Source organism: Micromys minutus (genome assembly GCF_963924665.1).
Source record: "Micromys minutus genome assembly, chromosome: 4".
Classification (NCBI taxonomy): Eukaryota; Metazoa; Chordata; class Mammalia; order Rodentia; family Muridae; genus Micromys; species Micromys minutus.
Window position 1 is genome coordinate 40356880 of NC_137973.1, and position 21955 is coordinate 40378834.

Below are 21955 nucleotides of genomic sequence, written 5' to 3' on the forward strand. Positions count from 1 at the left end.
ATACTAGCCTCATTAAGCTGTGAACTCCCCAGAAACTTAACTCACAGGCTATATGAAGTTCAAGAAAAATGAAGGCCAAAAAAGAAAAAAAAAGTAAATGAAAAACCATTATGCTTAATTTTTACACTGTAAGAAAACTTAGACAATTTCCAATATACATCTTGTTTTTCATGTATTTTATGCTCCTTGTAACTAATAATATTTTAATTCATACTATCAAACCTTTAAAAAAATTAAGTACTGACAAAAATAAATTCATATATTTCATGCAAACATACTTAAAATTTGTACATTTATGTTTGTTTCTTAAAATAAAGTTGTTCAGTTTAATAAAAAACACAAAAAAACTTCACAAATGGTCTCAATTTCTCATTTGGAAGACATAGGCTATCAGACTGGATACATAAACAGAATCCAGTAATGTGCTGCATACAGGAAACTCATCTCTGAGACAAAGACAGACACTTTCTCAGAGTAAAAGTTTGGAAGAAACCTTCTAAGCAAACAACCCCAAGAAACCAACTGGAGTAGCCATTCTATTATTGAATAAAGTAGATTTCCCACCAAAAGTTATCAAAAAAGATAAGGAAGAACACTTTTTACTCATTACAGAGAAAATTTATCAGGAGGAACTCTCAATAGTTAACATATATGCTCCAAGTACAAAAGCACTCACATTCACTAAAGAAACCCTACCAAAGCTCAAAAAATACATTGCATCCTACACAATAATAGTGGGAGACCTCAAAACACCACTCTCATCAATGGACAGATCATGGAAACAGAAACTGAACAGAGACACAGTGAAACTAAAGAGGTTATGAACCATTTGGAATTAAGAGACATCTAGAGAACATTTCATCCTAAAAAAGAAAAAAGAAGAAGAAAGAAAGCAGCTTCTTCTCAGCACCTTATGGCAAGTTCTTCAAAACTGACCGTAGAATCTGTCACAAAATAATCCTCCATAGATATAAGAAGATTGAAATCTCCCACTCATCTTCTTAGATCACCATGGCCAAAGGCTGGTCTTTATTAACAACAAAGACAACAAAAAGCCCATATACACATGGAAACTAAACAATGCTCTATTAAACGATAGCAGGGTCAAAGAAGAAATAAATAAAGAAAAAAAATTTCTAGAATTTAATGAAAATGAAAACACGGCATACCCAAACCTATGGGATGCAATGAAATCAGCACTGAGAGGAAAACTCATATCTCTGAGTGCTTCCAAAAAGAAACTGGAGAGAGCATACGCTAGCAACTTGACAGCACCATTGAAAGCTCTAGAACAAAAGGAAGAAGATACACCCAAAAGAAGTAGATGGCAAGAATTAATCAAACTCAGAGCAGGTATTGACCAAATAGAAACAAAAAGAACCTTTGAAAGAATTAAGAAAACCAAGAGCTGGTTCTTTGAGAAAATTAACAAGATTGTTAAACCCTTACCCAGACTAACTAGAGGGAAAAGAGAGAGTATCCAAATTAATGAAATCAGAAAGGAAAATGGACACATAACTACTGAAACTAAGGAAATTCAAGAAATCATCAGATCCTACTACAAAAGCCTATACTCAACAAAGCTGGAAAATCTGGAGCAAATGGATGAATTCCTAAACAGATACCACATACTAAGGTTAAACCAGGACCAGGTATACCATCTAAATAATCCCATAACACCTAAAGAAATAGAAGCAGTTATCAAAAGCCTCCCAATCTATAAAAGCTCAGGTCCAGATGGGTTCAGTGCAGAATTCTATCAGACTTTTATTGACGACCTAATACCAATACTCTCCAAACTGTTCCACAAAATAGGGTCAGATGGAATACTACCTAACTCATTTTTCAATGCCACAAAACTCTAATTCCTAAACCACACAAAGACCCTACAAGAAAAGGGAACTTCAGACCAGTCTCACTTATGAACATTGATAAATAGATGCTCAACAAAATCCTTGCAAACCAAACCAAAGGACACATCAATATGATCATTCACCATGATCAAGTAGGATTCATCCCTGGGATGCAGGGATTGTTTCATATATGGAAATCCATTTGGCAAAATTTAACTTCATGTTAAAAGTCTTCAAAAGAACAAGAATCCAAGGCCCATACCTAAACTTAATAAAAGCAATATACAGGAAACCAATAGCCAACATCAAACTTAACTGTGAGAAACTTGAAGTAGTCCCACTAAAATCAGTGACTAGACAAGGCTCCACTCTCTCCCCCTACCTATTCAACATAGTATTGAAAATTCTGGCTGGAGTAATTAGACAACTCTCATATTTGGTAAAGTCTATATCTACTACTCTTTTATTTTTGAATCTTTTTTCTCTTTTTATTGCATATATTTTATTCACATTTCAAATAGTATCTCCTTTCTAATTTCCCCTCTACAAACCCCTATTCCATTCCGCATTCCCCTGTTTCTATGAGGGTACTCCCCCATCGCCTTCCAACCCATACCATCTCATAACCTGGCCCTGACATTTTCTTATACTGGGGCATCTAGCCTTGACTGAACAATGAGTTTCTCCTTCCACTAATGCCTAAAATGACCATCGTCTTCTACATATAGAGGGGAAGCCATGGGTCCATCCATGTGTTCTCTTTGAATAGTGGTTTAGTCTCTGGGAGCACTGGAGAGATTCTTTTGTTGATATTGTTGTCCTTCATACTGCATTGCAAACCACTTCAGCTAATTCAGTCCTTCCCTAATGTTGGGGTCAGGCCTTGGCACAGGACTGGAGTTCTCAACTGGAAGCCGGGATATCTGGAAGGCGCATAAGTAGTAAGCACACACTTCTTTTAGGATGCAATCTGACAGGCAATTTTTGAAACCTTAAATTTCCTCTCTATTCCCCGCACCCCTCTCTCTTTCTCCCCCCACATATATAGATATAGATATAGATAGAGATAGAGATAGAGATAGAGATAAATATAGATATAGATAGAGATAGACAGAGAGACAGAGACAGAAATACACAAAGAGAGATCACTCTCTCTATTACTTTATCTCTCTCTCTTGTCTGCAGCTTGAGGCTGCACATACTGTGCATTCTGCTTTTATTCTTTGTGCTTTTCTTTTCTAAAATTCCCACAGTCAACACATCTGTTTGTTACCTTTTTACACTCACACACATCTCACACATACCACATTCCTGTATATTTCACACAGTGACTCTCCTAAGAATCTTATTATTTTGACTTAGTTTTACTAGTTTATAATTTTATGCATTATAGCCTTAATTATCCAGGAGCCACTCTGAATTCTTGTGCAGAACATACTCTATAATTTCAATAACATTTTCCTCTATTGGGATAACAATGTTGACTCTAATTTATTTTCTAATAACTTCTTAAACTTTCTTTGTAAGTCAAGAATTGTTCTGGAACTACCATTGAACAATTATTACATTGTTTCCAAGATGAGAACATACAGCATGAACCTAGGCCTTTAAGACTGTGCTATGCTGTGCCTCTGTTTCTCAATTGTTTAAGAATAATTACATCAAGGAACATCTTCTTTCACAAATTCCACCACAGCAGAAGGAAAAATAAATAGGAAAGTCAGATAGAATAATTATGCACACAAAGGACAAGTGAAAAGTAGTCATGTACAAATGAAATCTATAAAACTATTGTCCAGTGCTAAGGATATGAGAAATGGAAACAACCGTTTTTTTAAGAGCTGCTGTTGGCCACTGAGATGTCTCCATCACCACCTACTGCAGGCAGTCTCTTATTTCAGATGTCCAGTTCCCTGTAAGGATGTGGCTTTTGCTTCTCAAGGTCCCAGGCCCCATTCTTTTACACATGGAGCTGCAGTAAGTTTCTTAGAAGTCTTTATCCCAGAATACTGTTGACAGTCCCTGTCATAGTATGCTGTCCCCTGCACCCTAAATCCTCCAATGTGAACCCCATTTTGCTCAGTCCAGTGACTTCTCTCAGCAAGCACTTCCTGGCATCAGCAAGGGTCCCTTCTTAAACTAAGTATGCAAAATGTCTTAATATTGTTTGATAGTGAATGCCAAGTAAAACAAAAGAGAAGTAGGGACAAAAAGGTATAAAAAAACCAAGAACAAAAAGAAAAAAAATTAAACAAAAAACAAAACAAAAGACAAAAAAAACCAAATCAAACAAACAAGGAAGAAAAACCTGATATTAAGGAACTTGGTGGTCCAGCAGGACCCTGTTTCAAACTCAATACTCAGACAGGAATTATGAGGAAAACTTAGGAGTTTTCAAAAGATGCACATTCAAGAAGTATTCAAACAGTTATGGTTTCTCAAGATTTATGTAAAAATATCTTTGTGTGCATAACTGGTTATGTCAAAAGTCACTGTGTGGATGATGTCATCCTGAGGCTACTGCAGCTCCTCCTGATTATAGACAAAGAGCCATAAACCCATCTTCTTCTTGTAGTCAGACTCAATATGAATGAACCATTAAACATTTCCTTCTCATAGCCTCAATAATACAAGAGACTGAAGTCCAATAGAAAATACAAAGCCACTGTTTTTAATCACCACTTCCCACAGCCTCTTTAACACTATACTGCACAAGCAGAATAAATTTCACACCAACAAATGATATCCTTTAAATTAAACATGAATTTCAGGAGATGTTCATGTTTTGAATATAGAATTTATTAGTAAAGCAAGAAGCTAGTAAGGTGGTTTTACAGAAATCAAAAGATATTCAGAGCTTAGCAAAAGCTGACAGATGAAGACCATTTTTGGTTCCTTCTCAGCTGGTACAGCAGACAAGACATCCATCTTAGTAGTACTACTCTGTCATTCAATTCAGGCAAGCTTAGGACTAATGCAATTATTCTTAATGGAAGTGTGATGCAGAATTCACTGTAGAAAAGCTGTTGACCTTGCTGTTATGAGTACAGTTTCTATCACAAATTACTGACTAAAGATCCACTCGATATGAAGCCTTGCAACCTGAAACACAGAGATCAAGACATTGCAGTGACCCAGAAGGCAAGTAGAAAAGAAAGATATAATACATGTAACATGGACTATAGACAAAACTGACTTTAGAGTCTGGCAGGTTATATCAGACAATGAATCCAGGCATAGTATTTATTTGCAACAACATCGCAGGGTTTTACTTATTTCCAAGTCTCTAAAACATATTTCAGAGAAGGTTGGGCTAGCAATTAAAAGTATTGCCTTTATCATCAGTGTGATAAGCAATACTTCCTTGATACCGATTACATAAATCTATTTGTTGAAAATCTCAGTATGTACTGTACATTACAGAAAATATAAACATAGATATGCATGGCTACTCTTGCAAAGTGTTTCTAATAAAAGTCTTCAAAGTGATAGATTTATACTCTAATGATGTGGCCTATAATAGTGGGGATGAGGATAGTTTCTGTGGACTCATGTAACCTGATTAGTTAATAGACCTGGAACAGAATACCTAACCCTTAAGGTAGCCCAGGTTCCAAGTAAGTGTATAACATAAAATAATGAAATTGAAGGAGTGGGGAACTGTCTATCACTTAAACACATAAATGAATTGAACAATGAGCAGGAGTGAAGATGGGGTGATCAGGGTAGACTTTGAAGAAATTAAGGGCATTTTACACTATGTGTATAACTCTAGTGTCACTTACTTGCACTGTGAATATTCAGATAACTCTTTAAAGTAGAAGTCAGAGGGAAATGTCCTTGGTGACAAAAAGAACCAGTGAAGTCATCCATATCCAGAGGCCAGACCATGGCACCTCCTAATTTGTTGTCTTTGAGCCACTGAGCCTGTTGAAACAGAGAACATTTGTCACATGGTTTCCTGGGAGTCAGGCTGCAGTCTCAGCACATTCAGTGTGTAATCTTACCTTCATCTGGAAGCTCTTGACATTGTCATAGCCAACCCACTCATTGCCTTGGTAGGCATAGGGCACTTCCTGGGGAGCATCCCAGACCTCAGTGGCTCCATTTCCCAGAAAAGTGCAAATCTTTAAATGAACAGATTGAGATATTTTAAATTTTAATGCCAAGATGGAATAATAACCTTTCATTTATTTGTAATTTTCCATTATCTTTTGTTGTTTTCTGCATTTCCTGAAGAAGTCATTATTTTTCTTACATTAAACAGATATTTACTTCAACTACCTGTTTGAACAGACATATTTAGGACTTTCTGCAGACTTTGGAGGTGATCTAACTTGAGGTTCATAACTTCATAACTATATTTTTATTTTATGGAATATTGTCCTGATCAATAGCTAAGCTAGTCTTTAAACTGGTGATTCTTATATCCCTGCTCCCTAAAACTTGATACTCTAAGTATTAGCCATGAGGTCTCACAGAAATGTTCCTACCTTATACTATCATTGTTTGATTCCATCTGTCTATACATACTTCTGGACAATGAAATTGAGGTCACGCATATCAAACTAAGCAAAAACAAAAATGGAGTGCTAATGCTCCAATTATTTTTAAAATGATCATATGTTGCCCTCATAATTGTACTATATTTTTAGAATGTGCTCTAGCAGGGAATAAATACATTAAAGTCATGCATATGGATATTAGATTTTTGTCTGTTGTATCATGTTGTATATTCTATTGTACCCCTTATTATTATATGAAAGTATATATAAACTGTGTAAGCACTTGACATAATGTATCTCCTTAGGGGGAATCCTTAGTGGATACAGTGGACATACTATTTCAGCAAATCTCAGTTCTCAAACTAGAAATGGACTGGAATTCACTGAGCATTCTATGAACAATATACTAACCTCATAGTAAGCCCAGAGTCCTGTTTCACCTGTGAACTTCCCTGGTGGGCCAGCACTAACAGTAGGAGCATGAATTCCAGTTCTAGAGGGATCACTCAGGATAAAGGTATGGCCATATGCTGGAAATCCCACAATGAGCTTCTCAGGAGCTGCCCCATGTTCCTTCCAGTAGTTTATGATTGAATCCTGTAGTGGCAGAAGTAAAATTATTTCTGGAGCATCTGGTGACATGTGTTTGTGTAAGTTAGTTTCTTGCTCTTATATCTCAATTGTGTCATTTTATATCTGACAAATAAACTCAGTTTTCCAAAATAGATTTCTCAGATGCTGTTTTCATGGTACATTAAATAGCATAGGCTCACTTGAATCTGCTATTTTCTTACCACATTGAGATAGGCATCCTTTCCAATGTCATATGGAGATTTAAACAGAGGACTATTTTCTCCAGTGTATCCATTCTGGGAATCATGGAGATTGTATGTCATGACTTGAATATAGTCAAGAGACCTGGACAGTAGGAAAGGTCTTAGAATCAATGTTTTGGTTAAGTTTCTTTAATTTATAAGCTATTAGGCTTATGCAGAGAGGAAATTATTAGTGAATGTGTATGACCAAAATACATTTTATTAATGTATGAAATGTTTCTAGACTTAAATGCATGAATTATAAGATCAATAAAAATAAAGTTAGATCTTTTCTTAGGACCATTTTTTATTTTTACATAGTAAAGCACACCCATAACAGCGACTAGAACAATGGTTTGAGGCAGCAAGAACCCACAAACCAGTGACCTTTGCTTAAACTCTCACAGGAGTTTTGAAAATGGATCTTCACTTACCGAGACAGTTCAGGGATCTTGTAACCAGACTCAATTACGTCAATGATTCCAGCTACTGTGGCAGTGAGTAGCAGCCTTGGAGCGCCATTCTCAGTGGGTTCTTTCTCAAAAGCTTGAAGCATTTCCTACAAAATTATAATATACTAACATTATGTAAGATTTTTTGTGATAAATATGAGTATTATAAAATTATCACAGTGCATATTTAAAAATTTATTTTTACTTTATTTTGAAAATACCACAGTAAATCATTAAAAATTGATCATATTAAAATATGACAACCTGACATGTATATAGGATTAAGAAAAATAGTGTGTAGGAATTCATGGCTAGAATACAGACTCAAGTGTATTGTCAGAGTTGATTCCAATACAGTCCTCTGTAAGTGGCATTCATCTGACCCTGCATTGACTTGCAACAGTACAGAGAATTGCTGGCTTGCTCTGTGGTTGAAGTAGCTCATATTCAAACATTGAATTGAAAAGGCGGTAAGATTTGACTAAGAAGTCCAATTCAGGGCCTGTTTATAATCAACAAGATTTTATGTAAGTCTATTCATGTCTTTAAATTGAGGTTACTTTCATAGCTGTATTTTTTTGGCATGAGAGACATTGTTTTAAAGAATATATATGGATGCCTCATCAGAGATTCTGCCAGAGTCATACAAATAGAGTTGAGGATGCAAGTAACTATCAGACTGAATATGGGGACCCCAATGTAAGAACTAGAAAAATTACTAAAAGATCTAAAGGGGTTTAAAAATATCATAGGAAGAATAATTTTATCAAAAAAAAAAAAAAAAAAAAAAAACAACTTCCAGAGCTCCCAGGGACTAACACACCAACCATTGAGCACATATGCAGGAACCACTGGCTCAAGTTGCATATTTAGCAGAGGATAGCACTGTGTGTATTAATGAGAAAAGAGGACTTTGGTCCAGATAGTCACATTTCCCTGGTGTGGAGCAATACCAAGGCAGTGAAGTGGAGAAGGTTATTAGTAGAGAAAGAACCTTCATGGAAGCAAATAGAGGGAGAGAATGGGAGTGGGGAGAAAAGGGATGACATTTGAAATGTAAATGCAGAGAATATTCTATAAAATAATTTAAAATAAAATATGTATTTCTTGTGTTCATAGTTTTTCTTCTAAAATATTTGTGGGTATTATTGTCTGATAAAGGTGGGAGAAGACATAAATTTTGGTGAGCATAGAGGTGGAAGGTATCTACAAATTAAGTTCAGAAAAAAAGGTAAAATGAAATTTCATAAAATAAAGAAGAAAAAACCCTCCACAATATGTCATGTGGTATTTACATTAAATATGAGAATATTTTCCTGGTGAATGTCATGAGATGTTAAGAGTTATAGGTCATTTCAAATGTTAAGCCTATCAATTATAGTATTTGTGTTCAAATTTTTTTGGTTTAATTAAATCATTCTTAACTGCAAATGTGAGAAGCATGATTTTGTTTGCTGTTCAGTATCTATAAGTGTCCAAGCTATTTAAATTCACCAGGATAAAAATTCTGCCAATCACTATGACTTGACTTTGAAATGTTTCAGATGGTGGGTAAAAATACTTTGAATGCAGTGATTTTGAAAATAACTTTTCTCTCCATGTCTAGAAATCAGTGTTAAAGTTATTTTGAAACCTTTCAAAGAGAAATTAAATTTAAAATCACTTTTCAGTATTTCCAGGAGACAGAAAATTCTTGTGCACACAAATAAGCACCAGAGAAACCAGGAGGTTACACACACAGTCCCTCTACTACAGAATGAGTGTGTAGTTTTTCTTTTTGGAATGCCAGCAATGATATAGTTTAAAAATGTGGCAATCCTTCATTTTCTGATGAATCAGCCTCTTCATGTATCTGCTTTAATTCAATTTTCTCAAATCTTTTCCCTTGTAAAAACTTGAGCATCAATTTTAGGCCATAAATTCCATCCTTGTGAGTGATACAATTTGTGCTTTTAATAGCCTATGTTATCTTATGTTATCTGGATGATACTGACAGTCACACCCATTATGTTCACTTAAGTGAAGCTCTAGAAACAACCAAATCTTGTGCAGTTTCTCTGAATCAATGCTACCAATTCTTGTGAAATTGTGCAGATGTGTTTTGTAAGTAATCAAAATGTAAACATGTGTTAAATTGTTGTTCTCTCAGGACTTAATTGTAACCTGAATAGATCGCTTTAAAAATTATTTTTTGCCAAAATATGGCTAAAGTAAAATATTCTTGGCACAAGTCTAGAAATCCAAGTCTAGCACTCGGTCCAATAAATTTGTACTGAGCTTGGTTTCGTTTTAAATCACCTTGACAGTTTTTTCCCGCCTCCTGCAAGGGTATCATCACAAGTCTTACTTTATATTCTGTTTGGTTTTAATGGTGATTATTTACTCTTTATGCTAACTCCGCTACTAGGCATCAAATCAAAGTTCATGTCATGAAGTTTAGCAATGTATATTAATCAACTTCTCAATATAATAAAGTTAGAGGCAAAAATAGAATGGAGACTTTCCTTGGAGAAGATTAAGTAAAGGCTGTGTAATAAGGAATACATTGAGCTTTCAAAAATTGGACTTAGAAGAGAAATAGTTTTGCAACAGTTTTTGGTAAAAAAATATTTATTATAGGTCAGGTCCAAGAAAGAGGCCACAGATATGCATATCATAGAGCAAGGAACTGTGAAATATTTGCTTGAACATACCATGAGATTATAGAATGAAACACGACATGATAAGAGCTTGATGCCTTATAAACTCACAAGTTTTATTAAGTCACTTTCTAACAGTTCTCGAACTCATCGTGGAGACACATGCCCCTTTACCTACTTTAATAACAACAGAGTCTCAGATTTAGAGCAAGTTTTACTTATTGAAAAGTGATTCCTCATCCTTCTTCTAACCCAGTCAGGTACTCACAACTTTGAGTATATTTAGTATCTAGTTTTTCCTGCCACTTGTCAAAACCTTATTATTTTCTTTCTAGATTACTTCATATGTCTGCACTATGAAGCAGAACATTCTGCCTTATTATTGGCATAAAAGATTACTCACTAAGTTTTGGCACATGAGGATTGAATTCTGCATGCAAGCAACACAAACCCCTGTGATACTGCTGTTTGAATCTGTAAAGGTTACTCAAACACTCTCTGTGCATTAATGGTTTTGTCACTAACATGGAGATCATGACACTGCACTCACTCGCTAGTGGGCAGATTGTGATCATTTATGGTTCTTAAACAACATAATTGCTGAATAAATGAATAATTAGTTGGGATCATAACAGTGCTAAGATTCTATGATTCTATATTTGTTTGGTTATATTCCACAAGTACTCATGGTCCTTGAAATAGGTTTAAACTGTCTAGGACCAAAGAAGTTTTCCAACTGACCCACCTGCACCAGAAGATTGAAGAGATGTTTGTCCTTAGGAGGACTTCCACGAGACCCAGGGTACTGCCAGTCAAGGTTGAGGCCATCAAACTTATACTGACGAAGAAATTTGATGACTGAATTAATGAATGTCTGACGGTTCTGAGGAGTAGAGACCATGGCACTGAACCTTATGTATATTGAAAGAAGTTAGAGTTAGTCTTCTATGACATGACACATTGGGAACAAAACAGTTCACAAATGACTTTTGACCCCTTGTCCTTCACAGTGCCCTGTTTTTCTCTCAACCCTTCTTTGCAATCATAGCACCTAACTTATGAAACACTATATTTTCTCAGTCCCATATTAACTTCTCAAAAATTCCATGGTAGTTTCATTTTTGTGTTCATCCTGACTCATATATGTCCTAAAATATTTCAAGTTCATATTTAATCAAGAAAATTTTCTTAAAAGGAGCCTTTGCTCTATAATTTGAAAGTTTTTCAAATGCAGAATATGACCAAACTCTGGTCTGGGGGACAAGAAATACTTTAAGAAAAAAAAAAGCCTCTTTTTCAGCAGTTAAAAATCTCTCAGAAGATGCATCTCAAAATGTTAGGTCTATTTTCAAATGTAAAACCATATGTGTACATGGAAATATTGTTTTCTTTTTAATTTGAGTTTAATTTAATTTTAATTGTAGTTAATTTTATGTTGATCTCTTTACTCATTGGATTTTCTTCAATATCCTTTTCTTTTATTTTCTCTTACAATATTATCTTTAAAAAAGAAGCATACATCTACAGATTTTTAAAGGCATTTTGGCATAACACTGTATGAATATATTTTTGTCAGTACTTAATTGTTTTAGAGGTTTAATAGCATGCATTGAAATCTCACTAGTTACCATGAGCATAAAGTACATGTAGGGCACAAGGTAACATGGAAACAGTCAGGTTTTTTTTTTTTTTTTTTTGGTGATTAAGCATAATTATCTTTGAATACCAAAAAATTGCCAGAAGGCTATATTCTTAGCTCTGAGATTATTAATGATTTAAGACCCAAATGACCTGTGATTACGTAATTCCAGCCTGCATACAACCATAAAACCTAGTAACCAGGTATACAGAACTTACGAAGCAGATCCAAAGTTCCAGCCTCCAATGGCCAGGAGAGTTTTGAGCTCCGTATTCCTCAAAAAAATCACAGAAAAAGAATTAAATGTGTTGACCTTCATTATATAAAATATCAGTGCTTTTAAAAAATAGTTATTTTATTGTTTTATGTCATTACATATAATTACAGAAAATGTTTTTGTCACTGTTGAGTAATTTTTAATGAACTTCTTCATTATCATATATGAGGGTAGGCTCATTATATAATAGTAAAGTCAAGAAATATTTAACAAGTAGTGTAGTGACTACATTTCTGTGCAAGTAATGTAGAACAATAGTTGGCTAAAATTCTCCCTAGCCACAAAATTGACTAATAGTTGGATATTTATAATTTTTCATTCTTCATTAGTAAATACAAACCAGTTCTGTTGGCAGTGTGCATCTTCCCTAAATACCTTTTTGAGACATCCTTAGAATTTGATCAGCACTTTGGAAAAGGCATTAAACTTTTAGGTGTCTTGCCCTTCTCCAGAGGTTCAGGATGTGAATCTGTGATAGTGATAGGCATTGTTTTCAGTGTTCCGTTTAGCTTTGATGCAACACGTAAAATAAACACTATTAAATATAAAACCTGGTATTGAACTAAGCTGAAGTTGGAAATCATATATAAGATTCTTCTTAAAGATAATGTTACTGCTGAAAGAATTTGTCACTTGAATCTTCCCAGAGCATAGCTGTGTCTAAACTCCCTAACCTGTCAATTGCTGGAAATAAGTGCTCAGTTTATGGGTAAGTATGGCCAAACAATTAAAGAATTCATTAAACATTTATGATTCTTATGAGCAGTGATATTTACCTTCTAATGATCCACAGTTCTACCTTCCTGAACTAATTAGCAAAGATTGAAATTTTCATTGTTTTTCCAAGCAAAATAAAAATAAAAATAAAAAAAAAATAAAAATCCCTGACAAAAAAAGATGCAAAACACCACTGATGTTTCCATCATTATGGTATCTTTTAAGCAGCCAGAGAAAGTTTGTGTGTGTGTGTGTGTGTGTGTGTGTGTGTGTGTCTGTTTGTCTCTCAGTCTGTTTGTGTACATAATATAATTGTGTGGTTCTTTGCTATTTACCAAGTGGCTTCCAACATATAAATGACAAAATCTCACTGTCAAAGTTTCCTAGGAAAACCCTTCACAGAAGTAATTCAGACTTGAAGTTGTGACCCGGGTTCACACCACAGACAAAAATAAATTGAAATTGGAGTGGGATTTAAACATAGGATCTGAAGGTTCCAAAGAAATAAAAGAACATGGAGAACCCTGCATGTTATTGATTTGGACAATAATTATTTTTGTTATACATCAAAAACTTACAAGTTATTATTGAATGATTAAAATGGCTTTGTTTAATTTTCTAACAAATAAAAATAGGGAAAGAAAAAACTGAATAGATTTAGGAGGTTTAGACAATTGAGAATAATTATAAAATATATTATGATAATGAATTAATATACAATGTATAAATTAGAAATTGAATGTCAAGAATATAAATTATTTTTAAAAATTAAAAACATTGGGAATAATTTTCACAAATAAAGATACCTGTCTAAAAGTGAAATTAAGCAAACCTAACAACATGATTAATAAATAAATTTAAATTTCAACTATATTGGCCTATGGAAACTATCATAATAGAAGAAAAAGCCTAATCAAAATTATCAAGTATATGAATAAAACGTTGTATATTTCTGATGTAAATATACCTAAGTACTGTTATACAGGAAAGCATTATGAAGATGCTTCAGAGTAGTAGAATGGTCACATGATCAAAATATCACAGTGCTTCAGTTTATCTCATAAGTACACATATTCGAGTTTTTCAAGAGGGTTCAGCGTGTCAACAGTAATTGTAGCTTGATTCACAAATGAAATGTAAGTCAGTATATATGTGCTGTGCTCTGCATATATCTAGAAGTACTACTCAAACATTAAAAGAAAGAAAGTTAGAGTTGTTACTTTTGGAAACATATTGTTGAAGCTGGTAGGCACGGTATTAAATGAAATAGCTGATATGGCAGGGACATGAGACTCATTTAAGCAAAAAGAATATTAAAGAGAAATATGTGTTGATTTTTTAATCTGAGTATTTAAAGTGCTATTGTTGTAGAGAAACAGATAAATGTATTGGCTTAAGAAGAAATCATTTTATATTGGTTCTGTTCTGTCTCTCCTCATTATATTGCCACAGAACACATATCTATGTGGGAATTTGGAAGGTCCCCTGTTGTGTTCTTCTGTTGTTGTTGTTGTTCATCACAATTCACTAGACAAAATGTGGGAGCCTAGGGTAGCATAGAGACTGACAGAAAGATATTGAGTCTGTGGGAAATGCCTTCCTCTTTTCTTCTTTCTCCACAATTATCATTCAGTGGTTTCAGTAAAGAACAGAATTGTTCCCCAAACACATTGTTACCTTTTACAAGATTAAAATACTCTAGATGTCAGGAAGACAAAAAATTAAATAGATGCAAGTCAGACAAATAGAATATTATATGAATTACAAATATCTATATTTTTACACTTAGAATGTGAAGATTGAATGTTGATCCACACTGAGAGATAGTAAGACAGTATTTTTCAAAACACACAGTGAACAAGGAATAATATTCCAAGAACTATGTATACAAAGAATCCTAACCACATACAAAATATGTGGTGAGGTAACATATCCAAACTGGGTTGTGAGACATACAGATTTATATTCAGAATCTAAGGCCATGAATAATAAAATAAATAAAATAATAGAGATTCATTCTTTCTCAATTTAAAACTGAAGAATACATTGATAGAATCATTATACAATTGTGTTGATTCTGACACACATTTCAGGAAACACTGAGTTACAGCAACTATTGGCACACTGGTAACAAACCAGATATCTCTGTCCTTACCTGTCTTTCAGACCATTTAATGCTTCATAGTCACTCAAGTCCTGCTCACTTGTGTTGATGATCTCATTATTCCGCATCCCAGCGTAGGCATAGATCAGGTGAGTACACAGGCAGGGGTCAATATTATCAGGTTTGAAACTCCCTACTGTTGGCCTGTCCTTAGCCCATTTGGTATAGTAGCACATCAGCGTGTGGGAAGATCCTGTGGCAAGTTGTCAGAGAAAGAATGTCCTGATGTACATGACTGTGACATTGCCTAACAATTTTGCCTTTATCATTTTATTTGTTGTGTATCAGAATCATGTTATTCAAAGAGAGGTGAAAAGTGTGAATATTTGTGCAAATGGGTACAACTTACTAACCAGCCAATGACTGGGTTGCTTACATTGTAACAAACATATAGTTGAATCTTGGATAAATTGTTGGGCCTCATGAAATACCAAACCAAGAGAAAAGCACAATATTTAGAAAACACAGAAGACCCTGAATTCAAAACTCTCAACTCATCTCACTGTTCAGGACAGCAAAGAAAGCTGATACTATCCTCCTACCCCAGAGAGAAATCTACTTCATTTTCTCCAATTATTCCTGGACATTTGAGTCCACATATCAAAGGAAAATGAGTCATGACTGATAGAAAACTGCATGAGAAATAATGAAGCAGGTTTATGTTGAAGAAAGATTTGATCAAAAACTCACCGAGCTGTGCATTCAGAAGAATTACCAAACCTAGAAAGAGGGGGAAGAAGATATTGTTCTTGTTCAGTTAGTATAAAAATTAACAATGGATATAACATAACACTTTTAATCTTAGTGTACCATCTTACTAACTGAAGATCATTACATCACACAAGAGAAATAATTTGGAAAAAATGTTTCACCAACGTGGCATCCTTAAATTTATCATATCTTTCAATCTTCTCCATACTCTGTCATCCAAACTATTAATATTTTTTTGTTTCACCCTCCAAGACCTAATTGTTATTCACTGTCAAGTCTTCAGCAACTAAAAGAATTTCTCACTGAAGTGATTCACAATTTCACCTGATTAGTGGCCATTTAGCTGTGAATCTGAGTTCGAAGAGCTGTAAGGAATGAAGTCTTCCCCAGCTGATGCAACATCTAAAGCACAGAATATAGTATCTCCTGGAGACATTTTGATGTATAGAAGCATAAATCAAAAGCATTTGCCAGAGAAAATATAATGCTTGACTCCAGATATCATTGTGGACTATCAGTAGTATATTAGAAAAATATCTTTTATGTTTGTAGCTTTTCTGTTTTTCTATTATGTTTGTGTGCATATACATGCATGCATGCAGGTGTGTGTGTGTGTGTGTTTGTGTGTGTGTGTGTGTGTGTATTGTCTCATTAGTTACCCAAAAATGATTTTCTATTGTAAAACCTTTTGATTTTTCCTTTTAAATTTTAGATGTGAATCATCATCATAAAATTACAGCTACTCTACACTTATCCTCTTCCAAATTGGTATTCAAATAATTGAATAACTTTCTGAAGCTTTACAAATTTTCTAAATCACAGAAATACAGAAAATTTTAAGGTTTGGGCATCTTGGCTTAAAACAGTGACTAACTCTAACTCTTCAGATAAATGTTTGTATATCTATAACAATTCTATGTCATCAAGGAAAAGGGACAATGGAGGATAATTGAGAAATGATTATAATTAGGGAAGAGGCAATGAATGAGGGTAGCTTTATCTCAGATTCTACTGATTTCCATCTCCCAAAATGGGCTCTGGGAAAGCAATAAGAGTGATGTCACACATCTGCATTTTCAGTAAGCAGGAATAGGAAGTGGTGTTGGGTAATGAATGGCTGGACAAAAGACAAAATAGAAAGAAACTCTTCAAAGTGTGTGAGACATTTGTACCATGCCTGTGGCATCAATGTTTGCACATGTGCTCTCCCAGCAGATGGAATTGTGAGAGAAGAATCTTAAATGTAGTGATGCAATTTTAAATAATAAATAAAGAACTTGAAATATAATGATGTAGAGTTAAAACAGCTTCTTTTAGGCAAGACAAAGTCTCTATGTCTCAGTTTTAACTTACCTGTGACATCACTGAGCTTGGCTATGATGTCTTCTTAACTGATACAGAATCTTAACTGATACAGAATGCTTCATTCAGTTTTTTTATCATTTCAAACCCTGATTATTACATTTTCTAGGTAGTTTTTAACCATAATATATGTGTGGCTAACTATTGAACTAGTAGTTACCTACAGTTTACTCTCCTTCATTAGTATCTGCCCCATCCCTTTATGGCCATGTATAAGTAACAGTGTCCTGTCTCCAAAGACTGAGTAAAACCTACCACAATAGGTCATAATTTGTTTTAAATCATTTTTGCAGTTCCCAGAAATGTGTACTCTTTTTTAGATACAGCAATTCATTTTTATTATGCATGCTTCCTTTTAGATCAAATTCTTATTCAAAAGTAAGAAAATGATTCATTGGAAGATTTAGTCATTGTCAAACAATCTATCATCTTTAGTCAATCACAGAGAAGTCATAAAGCCAGTGCCTGAAAAAACGTTATCACTTTCATGGACACTTACTTAATATTCTGCCAAATCTTTTCCTATAGAAAGGTTTGGTATAAGGTTACTAGAAATTTCTTTCTCCAAGAATAAATGTACACATGTATGTTCCTTTTCCAGCTCAGAAATACCCCCTCTAGTCTTCTTTATGTATTCTGATATAAGAAAAATAGAAACCATTTCAAGTCACTAATATGTAGTTGATTATGGTAAAAATTTATCCATTTCGTCAATATCTGCCACATGTTTTTAGGACTCTGGGCTTAAAATTTATTATAATTTATTCTTCCATATTTGATATGATACTACTATATCATGTTAAATTTGAAGTCATTATTATTTATTAATATCACTTTTTAATTATCAGCACATATTATATATATTTTTATTATAGTACTGATATGGGATTAATCATTATACTATGGTGTTGACAATTTGTATTTTTCATGGCACATATGAACTCTACCATATAGACAGAATATGATGGCCTATATTTTAGGCAAGAATAAAGAGGTAGGGTATTTGTGAGGCATAAAAATCTGGTTAGTACCAGACACTAGACATTTGCTGGAAATATTCAACAATGGGATGGTGTATGATGTCTGGTCTCAGGTAACCAGTCATGTGACAGATTATAGGTTAGAAGAAGGATAACTTTTACACTATATCTAATCAGAGAAGATTCGAGCTATAATGACAACATATTTAAAAATATATTTCGAGTCTGAATCTTATTTCAGGAAATATGAAGGAAAAACGAGTACCAAACATTTTCATTACCAGAGTTCTTTTGAGTCCAGAAAGTATTATCTGTGTAGAAAGCTTACAAGTTAAATATATGTATTCATTTTAGTATAAATAGCCATTTTACGATTTGATAACAATTACAAGACTACACAACATCTAGCAGATGTTTTGTGAAGAATAATTTACTTGAAAATAACATCAAAAACTGTAAAAATATTAATTATGTTTTGGGTTGGCATGAGAAGTTTGTGCCACTCCATTATTACAATATCTGTTATTCTGATGAAGCAAATATTAAGTAAAATTCTAGAGAGATGAACTGTGGCTCATTTGAAGTGTTGAAGGCCTTGGTTGAAAACACCTAAATATAGATATATGAATAACAATGCTTTTTTATGTGTAAATGTAAGTCATCAATGGAAAAGGCAATAAAGAATAAATGGAAGATAATTCTGAAAAAGGAAGTGTAAACAAACCTCAGATAGCTTTATCTGATTCTACTAATGTCTGTCTCTGAAAAAAGTTGTTCTAGAAAGGTGGCATAAAAATAAAGAGAATGGGAATTTCAGGGAGGTGGTACAGCAAGAGGACCAGGGTAGTGAATGCTAGGAAAGGAAAAGCAAAACAAGCCTTGAGTTAAGTTGAGACATTGCTGTTGTGACTGTGGTATTAGTGAAGGCAGAATTATTCTAGTAGTCCCTATACTAATGAGGGGCAGGGAAGAACTGACTAAGGAAAGAAAATTCACAATGAGAAACAATGGAAAAGCATAGATTTGTAGTGTCCAAATTGCTTCCTTGTCAGATCCTGTGAGGGAAAAATCAAGCAAGTCTGAAGTTTTAGATCTGATTATCCACTCACCTGTGGCTAGAATGAGCTTGGCCATGATGTCTTCAGGATGGCTTCTGGAGAGTTTCTGTTGGACTTTTATACTCTGATACTCTGATGTTTGTAATGCTATGAAAATGCAAAGTTTGGAATAGGAAGTCTTTGTGGGTAATCTTTAATTCCTAACTTTATACAACTGAATAAATTCTTTTATTACATAACCAGGACTAAAAATCACCTGTTCAGACAAAAAAGTGTGTTTCCAAGAAGTGGGTATATCTTTACCTTATGCATGAATCATCCATCTATCTTGGCAGTTCCCATGGACACAGCATCAGTCTGAATAGTGGAATTAATGCCCATTGTTTATATTATATACCAAAGCAACTCTTAATCTTATTAGGATGTAAACAAGTCGATTCCATGGAAGACACTGTAGGTACTTTCTTCAATTACATTAATCCTAAGATCATTGTCAAAGGGCATTTTTCATGTTATGAGCAACCCTCTGAATTTTGCTCCAGCTGTTTTTCTTTTATTTGATGAGGAACATTGTGAGGCAAGTCATGTGCAACCCATAACCCCAGGTGTTCGATAGTCTTTTTATTCTGTCACTTGATATACAGAATGAGGAAAACTATTCCCTCTCTCTACTACATAAAGATCATGATGACAAAATTGCAATTTGATACCAATGCCAGTCACATGAAAAATTTTATAATTCAACACTTAGAATTAATTACAATTCTCTGCTCCCAAACAGCATGCATTGCTCAACAAGTTTTTTTAATGTTATTTAAAAAAAAAAAAGATAAAAGAAAAAAATTAAACATTTTTCTATAAATATATACAAATACTTTTTGTTTGTGCTTGGCTAATTTTTTTAAGGTTTGATACTCTGCATTAAGGTCTTATTCGTTACAATGTTCAAAAAGTAAATGTAAAACAGGATGTAACCCGGAATTAGTCAATGTTTTCTTGGTGTGTAAGGATTGAGCATAATGTTTTCTTTTTTTCTTGAATTTCACACAGTCTGTGAGTTGTTTCTGGGGCATGCGAACCTCTGGGGTTAGCATCCCACTATCAGTGACTGCATATTATGTCTGTTCTTTTGTGACTGGGTTATCTCACTCAGGATGATATTCTCTAGATTCATTGAGTTTCTTAAAAATTTGGTTAAGTCATTGTTTCTGATAGCTGAGTAGTACTGCATTGTGTAAATGTACCACATACTTTGTATCCATTCATCTACTGAAGGACATCTGGGTTCTTTCCAGCTTCTGGCAATTATAAATAGAGCTACTATGAACATTGGGGTGCATGTATCTTTGTTGTATATTGGAGTGTCTCTGGGGTATATGCCCAGAAGTGGAATAGCTGGATCTTCAGGTAGTACTATGTCCAATTTTCTGAGGTATCACCAGACTGATTTCCAGAGTGGTTGTATCACTTTATAACCCCACCAACAGTGGAGAAGTTTTCCTCTTTCTCCGCAGCCTCGCCAGCATCTGCTGTCATCTGAGTTTTGGATCTTGGCCAATCTGACTGGTGTGAGGTGGAATCTCAGGGTTGTTTTGATTTGCATTTCCCTGATGGCTAAGGATGTCGAGCACTTCCTTAGATGTTTATCAGCCATTAGATATTCCTCAATTGAGAATGTTTTGTTTTGCTCTGTACCCCATTTTTCATAGGGTTGTTTGATTCTCTGGTGTCTAGCTTTTTGAGTTCTTTGTATACCTTGGATATTAGGCCTCTATCTTATGTGGATTTGGTAAAGATTTTTTCCCGTTCTGTTGGCTGCCGTTTTGTTTTCTTTTTTCTTTTTTTTTATTATTTTTTTTACAACTTTATTTTAAAAAACCAAGATAAATGTACAGGTTTTAAGTATTTTTTGCATAAAAGTATACAATACATTTTTTATGACTACTTGTTTTTTTTTTTTTAAAGGTTTGATAGTGTGATTAAGATCTTACTAGTTACAATGTGCATAAAGTACATGCAAAACAAGATGTAACCTGGAAATACTCAAAGTTTTCTTGGTGTGTAAAGATTTTTTTTTTTTTTTTTTTACAATGAGCAAACAGTACATGTAATACAGGGTATAACCTGGAATTTGTCAATGTGTTCTTGGTGGGTAAGGACTGATCATGATTTTTTTTTGTTTTGTTTTCTTTTTTTCTTGAACTTCACACAGTCTGTGACTTGTTTCTGGGGCAGTGCGAGCCTCTGGGGTTAGCATCCCATTATCAGTGATTGCATATTATGTCTGATCTTTTGTGACTGGGTTATCTCACTCAGGATGATATTCTCTAGATGCAGCCATTTTCTTAAGAATTTGGTTATGTCGTTGTTTCTGGTGGTTGAGTAGTATTCCATTGTGTAAATGTACCACAATTTTTGTATCCATTCATCTATTGAAGGACATCTGGGTTCTTTCCAGCTTCTGGCTATCATAAATAGAACTGCTATGAATGTTGATCCTTCCAATCCATGAGCATGGGAGATCTTTCCATTTTCTGAGATCATCCTCGATTTCTTTCTTTAGAGGTTTGAAGGTCTTGTCATACAGGTCCTTCACTTGCTTAGTTAGAGTCACACCACGTATTTCAATTTTTTTGTTACTATTGTGAAGGGTATTTTTTTCCCTAAATTCTTTCTGCACATGTTTGGCCTTTAAGTAGAGGAAGGCTACTGATTTGTTTGAGTTAATTTTATATCCAGCCACTTTGCTGAACTTGTTTATCAGCCCTAGTTTCTGGTGGAAT

At 34.2% G+C, this 21955-nt stretch overlaps 1 protein-coding gene across 1 annotated transcript; it reads right to left on the reverse strand.

The window, feature by feature from the left end:
• Positions 1-4923: 4923 nt before the first annotated feature.
• Positions 4924-19248, reverse strand: LOC308420162 (chitinase-like protein 3; the record flags this gene model as incomplete). The annotated part of the gene is made up of 11 exons (XM_080916064.1): positions 4924-4955; positions 5639-5780; positions 5861-5980; positions 6770-6955; positions 7153-7276; positions 7608-7732; positions 11010-11175; positions 12122-12178; positions 15053-15254; positions 15752-15781; positions 19224-19248. The coding sequence occupies 11 exons, from the start codon at positions 19246-19248 to the stop codon at positions 4924-4926; spliced, it is 1209 nt and encodes a 402-aa protein (XP_080772190.1).
• Positions 19249-21955: the final 2707 nt, after the last annotated feature.